Here is an 8689-nt window from a genome sequence, read left to right on the forward strand (position 1 = left end):
GAATTCCTAATCTCCAGAAATAAATTCCTCTGATTCCACATTGGCAAAGCGGAGAATCGAACTCGCGACTGCCAAATTGGTAGGAGAGCACATAACCCACCCATCCAACGAGGAGCTGTAATGAATATAGGAATATATATTTTAATATATATGCTAATAATGAATATATGAATAAATTAACCTTACAACTCAGACCTAAGGTTTAATCCTTCCTTACCAACCCACAAAGGCGGCTTAGACACGAATGAGGACAGTACAACGATATACTAAGTATAGCTGTATCCATCTTGAAAAGCTTGTGATTGCTAAGCACATAAATACCTACATTTTCAGTCATGGAGAGGACTGCTCACCTTGGCCCATAACTTAATCAAGATTTTTTGAGCTTTTAACGTTTCCTGAATATCAAAATTAACAAAAAAAGATTTTAAACCCCATTAATACTCGCCATTGTCGAGTCATTAGAGTTTGGTCAACATATTTCTCCAAGGAGAGTGATGATTGTCTCTCCTGAAGTTTTGATTTGAGACGAATGGTTCCTGGCTTAGTCTTCCATGTTTTTAATTAAGTAGGAAATTGTAATTAAATTAATGTTTTTATTTTACCTCGTTCAAAGAAGTAGGTTTTTTTTTCCCGTCTAAGTAACGTTCGTAATGTGGTTGCCTGCTTGAATATACGCAAGGATATCTAACCTTTTTATGAGAGATAATAATGAATCCCGGCATCTCTCTCTCTCTCTCTCTCTCTCTCTCTCTCTCTCTCTCTCTCTTTCTGGTTCTTTGTCTTTTTTTTTACTGCATGCGTATATATGTATATATGTATATAAATGTATATTTATAAAATATTATATCGTAAATGTACTTATATAATTATATACAAATGTGTATATATATATATATATAGATATATATATATATATATGGATTGTATGTATGTATATATGTATATGTATATATAAACAACCAAAGACATTCAACATTCTATCAAAATATGCATTCATTTAAGAATTCATATCTATACAAAACGCGAGCAAATGATTCATCAAATATCCTTAATCAGATTCTCTCAATACAGTTAACACCGGACTGAAAGGCAAAAGAAAACAATAGAATCTGACGCAGCATCTGTCGAAGACAACCCCCACCCCCACCCCCCAACAAGTCAGCGCCCTCTTTTGTCGCAGACTTCAGCGTCCCAAATGACCTGTCGCTTTTAGATGACCTGACGCTATTAACCCACCTGTTTTGAAAAGGATGGACGATAACATATTTCTGCGCACGATAATTCATAAAGATTTTGTACGAAAGTCCAGGGAGCTTTTTGTTTTTTTTGTTTTCCTAAACACTTTCACCCCGAACCGGTTCTCGAGCCCTTTTGAAGGCTTACGGAGATGAATGTTCAAAAACCGACGTTAAGAAATGATGATGAAAACGATGACATTAATAAAACATAAACAGGAACATCAAGGTAATGAAAATGAAATGCATTTATGCAAATAATGAACATTCCCAGTCCTTCAAGTACTGTACTGTTTACTCAAATACAATTTCGAAATAATGCTTATAGTGCGATAGGGCCGTGGTAATTCTCTCTCTCCTCTCTCTCTCTCTCTCTCCACACACACGGCACCTGGTCCTAAATAACTATTGCCAATCGTCATCCGTTCATTTCGTGATTAGGTAAATACGACGAGCAAACACCGAACGTGGAAAAGGACCAAGCAAGGTCTCCCAGGCATCGTTGCCAATCTAGTGGAGCTTCACACATACGCCGATGCATTTACAAACTGTTTCCATGAATTCTACTTGTCATAGTAATGCAATAATGATAAAATTTATCTAATATGTATATATACTACAAAGAGATACGCTAATTTCACTTATTTCCCTGGTTTGGAGGGTAAACACATACCAATTGGCAACACTGACTGGGAGCACCTCCTCTCTGGGAGAGGAGGGGTGGGTTCGAGTTCCTAGACCTATAGACCTATCAACCGGAAATCACATCGAAAACCCCTCCCCCACCCCTTTAAAAATACCCCTTTGAAAATGGGTATTTTCAGTGGGGGGAGGGGCTGGTTAGTTGCGTCTATGGCCTACGTATTGTAAATCCCCTCGACCAATCCCTTTTTCTGCTTAGTTCCTAGACCTACTTCTCAACTGGAAATCACATCGAAAATCCCTCAACACTCCCCCCACCCCCACTTTTTAAAGGGGTGCTTTAATGGAAAGGGGTAGTTACATCTATGCCCCACGCAACCCCTTTCATATGAATCTCTTCCAGCTCGCTTCCAGCCCGCCCTCACTGGAAGAACTGGACGGTCTCGGCTTGCGTTCCATGACCTTGCTGCTAGAAATCTTCTGTACTGCACCTCCCCTTTTTGAAATTCTATTCACTCAGCATAATCCTCCTCCCTCCTAACCCCCATCTCTCTCCCTCTTTACAAGTCATCCTACCCCCTAGATCCTCCCTGTGCGAGTTCCTCCTTGGGATTCTTCCCTTTCTCTCCCCTTCCTGGCCTGGATAAAGAATATATAAGGCCCTCCGGGGGTTCTGGAACAAGTCAGTTCTTGCCCGGGATTCTAAAGCACCAGTGGTCGGAGGGAAGATGAATTTGCACGTGGTAAGGATGCGGGTGATTTATCTGTTTAATTCCGGTTCCAGATTTTAGGATGGTTTCCTGGAATCATGTTGATTATGGTGAGATTTTATTTGTGTTTCTTGTCTGTTAAGACTAGGACGATTTCCTGGGATCATCCTAATTATGGGGAGGTTTTTGGTTTGTGTTTCTGATCTTTTAAGACCAGGATGATTTCCTGGAATCATCCTAATCATGTGGTGAGGTTTTCTCGTCTTTTAAGACTAGGGTGGTTCCCTGGAATCATCCAGATTATGCTGAGGTTTTGGTTTGTGTTTCTCGACTTTTAAGTCTAGGATGATTACCTGGAATCATCCTGATTATGGTGAGGTTTTGGTTTGTGTTTCTGGTCTTTAAGACTAGGATGGTTTCCTGGAATCATCCTAAATATGGTGAGGTTTTTAGTTTGTATTTCTGGTCTTTTAGGACCAGGAAGGTTCCCTGGAATCATCCTGATTATGTTGAGGTTTTGGTTTGTTTCTGGTCTTTTAAGGCTAGGATGGTTTCCTGGAATCATCCTGATTATGGTGAGGTTTTGGTTTTGTGTTTCTGGTCTTTTAAGACTAGGATGGTTTCCTGGAATCATCCTAATTATGGGGAGGTTTTGTTCTGTCTCTCTGATCGTTTAAGACCAGGATGATATCCTGGAATCATCCTGATTATGGTGAGGTTTCGTTCCGTGTCCCTGGTCATTTAAGACGAGGATGATATCCTGGAATCATCCTAATTATGGTGAGGTTTTTGGTTTGTGTTTCTGGTCTTTTAGGACCAGGATGATTTCATGGAATTATCCTAATCATGGTGAGGCTTCGTTCCGTGTCCCTGGTCATTTAAGACTACTGGGATGACTGACTGAGGAAGCTTTCTGTCGGTAGTACTAATGCTGGTATGACGTGCTGAAACGACTCAGATACCGAGTGATTTATCCTCTCAATTGCGATTTCAGTGTTAGGATGATTTGCTGACATAACTTAATCGTAATTCAGGTGATTTACTAAAGGTTTCATTCGGTCATCCTAATGCTGGGATAATTCCTGAAACGACTCTGAAAATGCTGAGGAATTTAGAATTAGCATTGCGTTGGTGGTAATGATTTTTGGAATTGCTATTGAAGCAATTCGAGTCATTTCATGTAATACAAAATTTGCTTCAATTTTTTGCTCTCAGTGATTGGCGCATTTACTGAAAGACAGTATTTAGTTCGAGGAATACAAAATTTGGCATAATTAGGTGCCCATAGTACTGGGACGATTTATGCAAATAATTATTTCTTATTCCTTTTTTGACGGAACTAATATTAGCGTCTTTTTCCCTTGGATAATTTTAAGCTGGCATTATTACGCAACACTTTATGCCCATAAAATTGGAATGATTCATTGATATTAATTTAACTATAAACAGAAACCCTAGTAGAGTCTTACTTTGCCGTTTTAGAAATGAGTTTATTAGTTAAATTAACTTTGATAACTCCAACAACACGACAGACTTATGGTTTCAGTTACTCCTGGACATTTTTTAATCTATTCAGATTTTCATTGCATATTAAAGCCATTAAAACGTTGTTCAGTATTTAAACAGTTGAATGAAAATTTCATCTCTGTATGAAATGAGCGAGGTCATTTGAGTCTATTCGCCAGTAAAAATCTAAAATTCATCATTTGATCTTTACCATTTGCCTGGGTATGAATACAAGAATCTATGCGCAAACACACACGCACACACACACACACACACACACACACACACACACACACACACATATATATATATATATATAATAACTATATATAGATAGTATTATATTATATATATATATATATTAACTATATATATACCTATACATAACATATGTGTGTGTGTGTATAGAATTAAATTTTAACGATCTACACCATTACGTAATTGCAATTTACATTCGTTCACCAGTTAACGTAATCACTCAAAAGGTCAGCTAACAAGCGAGTTAGCAGGCTCGTCGGTGTATGCCATCGTGTCTTACCAAAAAGCATACGAAGTTGAACCATTACATCCCCACGCCCACGGAACTTGCTGTCATTTTAGTGAGATCAAACTGAAGACTTTACTATTAAAACACAATGTACCGTTTTAAGCTGAGTCTCAGGTAGTTAAGACATGTTACGTGCAACGTCTTAATGTTTCAATTATTACTGATCTACTGATCCACATTATCATTTTGCCTCGATCTTTATTATCAGTTTCCAGCCTCATTCACTAATTAGCCAGTTAATTTCAGTCATTCACTTTCGTAATGTTTTACCTATTTGTTTATCTATCTATTAATTTAATTTATTTTTATTTACCTTCTCAATTACCTACTGAAGTACTTATCAACATCATTTTGCCTCGATCTTTATATTCAGTTTCCAACCTTATTCACTATTTGGCCAGTTTATTTCATTCATTCATTCACTTTCTTAATTATTCATTTTCTGTGTTTATTTACCTATTCAATTATCTACTGAAGTACTGATCAACATTATCATTTTGCCTCGATCTTTATATTCAGTTTCCAACCTCATTCACTAATCGGCCAGTTTATTTCATTCATTCATTCACTTTCTTAATTATTCATTTTCTGTGCTTATTTACCTATTCAATTATATCTACTGAAGTACTGATCAACATTATAATTTTGCCTCGATCTTTATATATTCAGTTTCCAACCTTATTCACTAATCAGCCAGTTCATTTCATTCGTTCATTCACTTTCTTAATTATTCATTTTCTTTGTTTATCTACCTATTCAATTATCTACTGAAGTACTTATCAACATTATCATTTTGCCTCGATCTTTATATTCAGTTTCCAGCCTCATTCACTAATCAGCCAGTTTATTTCATTCATTCATTCACTTTCTTAATTATTCATTTTCTTTGTTTATTCACCTATTCAATTATCTACTGAAGTACTGATCCACATTATCATTTTGCCTTGATCTTTATATTCAGTTTCCAACCATATTCACTAATTGGCCAGTTTACTTCATTCATTCATTCACATTCTTAATTATTCATTTTCTTTGTTCATTTACCTATTCAATTATATCTACTGAAGTACTGATCAACATTTTAATTTTGCCTCGATCTTTATATTCAGTTTCCAGCCTCATTCACTAATTGGCCAGTTTATTTCATTCATTCATTCACTTTCTTAATTATTCATTTTCTTTGTTTATTCACCTATTCAATTATCTACTGAAGTACTGATCCACATTATCATTTTGCCTTGATCTTTATATTCAGTTTCCAACCTCATTCACTAATCAGCCAGTTTATTTCATTCATTCATTCACTTTCTTAATTATTCATTTTCTTTGTTTATTTACCTATTCATTTATCTACTGAAGTACTGATCAACATTATTTTGCCTCGATCTTTATATTCAGTTTCCAACCTCATTCACTAATCAGCCAGTTTACTTCATTCATTCATTCACTTTCTTAATTATTCATTTTCTTTGTTTATCTACCTATCCAATCCTCTTTTCCACAGACCTGGGTCACGCTCGGCCTTCTGCTCTTGCTAGCGGTGGCCATCTCTCTGGCGGCGCCCGAGCCAGGGTTCTTCAAGGGCGGTGGATATGGAGGCGGAGGATGTGGGGGAGGATGTGGTGGTGGGGGAGGATATGGAGGAGGTGGAGGAGGATACGGAGGAGGTGGAGGAGGCTGTGGAGGAAAGAAGGGAGGATGTGGAGGAGGAGGTGGAGGATATGGGGGAGGAGGTGGAGGAGGATGTGGAGGCAAGAAGGGAGGATGTGGAGGAGGAGGAGGAGGATATGGAGGAGGTGGAGGAGGCAAAAAGGGAGGATTAGGCATTAAGTGGAAGAAACTTTGCTTCTGGTGTAAGAAGGGAGGAGGAGGAGGAGGTGGCGGAGGATACGGAGGAGGAGGACACGGAGGAGGGTGTGGAGGAGGAGGTGGATGCGGTGGAGGAGGATATGGAGGAGGAGGACACGGAGGATATGGAGGTGGCGGAGGAGGCTATGGTGGAGGAAGCATTTTCGGAGGAGGAGGAGGATATGGGGGAGGTGGTGGAGGCTACGGAGGAGGAAGCATATTTGGAGGAGGAGGAGGATACGGAGGCGGAGGTGGAGGATACGGCGGAGGAGGACATGGTGGAGGAGGTGGAGGATACGGCGGAGGAGGACTTGGTGGAGGATTCGGAGGCGGAGGACATGGTGGAGGAGGTGGAGGATACGGCGGAGGAGGAGGGGACCATGGCGGAGGGGGTGGAGGATACGGAGGCGGAGGAGGCAGTAGCTATGGAGGTGGTGGAGGTAAGTCTCATGAATACGCAAGAGAGAGAGAGAGAGAGAGAGAGAGAGAGAGAGAGAGAGAGAGAGAGAGATTGGATAAGGATTAGAAAAATAAGAAGATTAGAGCACTGAAGGTGAGTCTATAGGCTTCTTATCAGCACCCAAGAGAATGAGAGAAATAAGAAGCTTAGACCGATAAAGCTGAGTCTATGAGCTTCTTCTCAACATTCTGAAGGATTTAGACGATTAGAGCAATGAAGGTGAGTCTACCTGAAGGCTTTTCTTAACACAGGAGGATTAGAGAAATTAAAAATAACTATTTTCCAGAACAACTGACAGCGAAAATTAATAACCAGGTTAATATGTGCATGAAGACTAGTTTTAGCAGTGAAAGAAACAGGTAAAGTAATTCTTGAAAAACGCTATATTTACCACAAAGAGAGCAAGGCGTAATCCGACCTCCAGCTGACTTGAGGCGCATGCACCACCGAGAATCAAAATAAATACGCAATATTTCATTAGAAATAATCATTGTTCTGTACTGTCTAACAAGCACATTATTTTCTTTATATTTTCATTCTAATAAAAATATCATGAATATCCTGTCCTAGAATTCCTATATCTTTAACTGAACATTAAGTTAGGAATATAAGGTTTACAACTTGATGGGTGAGGGGAAAATCTTGCACGTGTCCCCGAGTAAGCTGGAGGTCTGATCAAGTTATGTTTTCTATATTCAAATAGTATCACTGAAGTCTGCATTATGTGCTATAGATAAAACACTTTCTAATTGCAGTCTGTTATAGCATAGACGCCATTCGTATTTCAAAAGTTAAAAGTCAATTTAATAATTTTGCGTTACATAGTCTGTACTTAATTGTGGTCACCTCACTTAATCTAATAAGTGGTAGCCTGCTTTTAATTCACAGACAATTAAATCTCTTTTTTGAATAACATTTTAAACCATAATCCAAGAAACTTGATAGAGAAGCAAAAGCTGAAATGGACGTCGTTAGGTGAATTGATAAAATGACATTTATTTTTTTTTCCTATTTAATATCCATCCATTTATTCTAACGTACAAACTCTTTTTTTCCTTTCAGGTTATCATTAGGAACCTTGATCGTTGCGTTATATACTACATATTGTGGAAAAAATAAACTGATATTATTTATCTTTCGTCATTTATTACCTCAAAAAAGAATGGGTGAGATTTGGTTACTGATATTTGCATTATCACTAACCAATAAAAATCAGGATTTTACACTGATGTAATTTATTTTCCCGTCTTGGAATAAACTGCTTGTTGAAGATTTATTTCTGTTACCCTAAATTAGGTTAGGAAGGATTATTGTTTGCTTTATTTCCTTTGGCAATACTTCATATGAGAGACGGGAGTTTACACCGTTTTTCTTGAGAGTCCTGTTTTCACATAATAAAGCGAAAAATTATTATACTATTATTATTATTATTATTATTATTATTATTATTATTATTATTATTATTATTATTATTATAGACTCTCCCTTTTAGTAGAGGCTAGTAACCACTGCATCATACGAACATTCATTATTATTATTATTATTATTATTATTATTATTATTATTATTATTATTATTATTATTATTATTATTATTATTATTATTATTATTGTACTTAGGAAGCAGACCCTCTCTCAAGCTTACTTTATTAAAAGTAATGACTACTTCAGCAGCGTTACACTTGTAGAGATTCTTCTCTATTTTGCGAATAGAGAAGAATCTCTACAAGTGTAACGCT

At 37.5% G+C, this 8689-nt stretch overlaps 1 protein-coding gene across 1 annotated transcript; it reads left to right on the forward strand.

Annotated features, from left to right (window-relative positions):
* The first annotated feature begins 2566 nt into the window (after positions 1-2566).
* Positions 2567-8221, forward strand: LOC135196685 (uncharacterized). Its single transcript, XM_064223520.1, has 3 exons — positions 2567-2623; positions 6148-6931; positions 8014-8221. Exons 1-3 carry the CDS (start codon positions 2609-2611, stop codon positions 8022-8024), a joined length of 810 nt encoding a protein of 269 aa, XP_064079590.1. The 5' UTR covers positions 2567-2608; the 3' UTR covers positions 8025-8221.
* The last annotated feature ends 468 nt before the right edge of the window (positions 8222-8689 follow it).

This window comes from Macrobrachium nipponense, chromosome 23 (genome assembly GCF_015104395.2).
Source record: "Macrobrachium nipponense isolate FS-2020 chromosome 23, ASM1510439v2, whole genome shotgun sequence".
NCBI classification, from domain to species: domain Eukaryota; kingdom Metazoa; phylum Arthropoda; class Malacostraca; order Decapoda; family Palaemonidae; genus Macrobrachium; species Macrobrachium nipponense.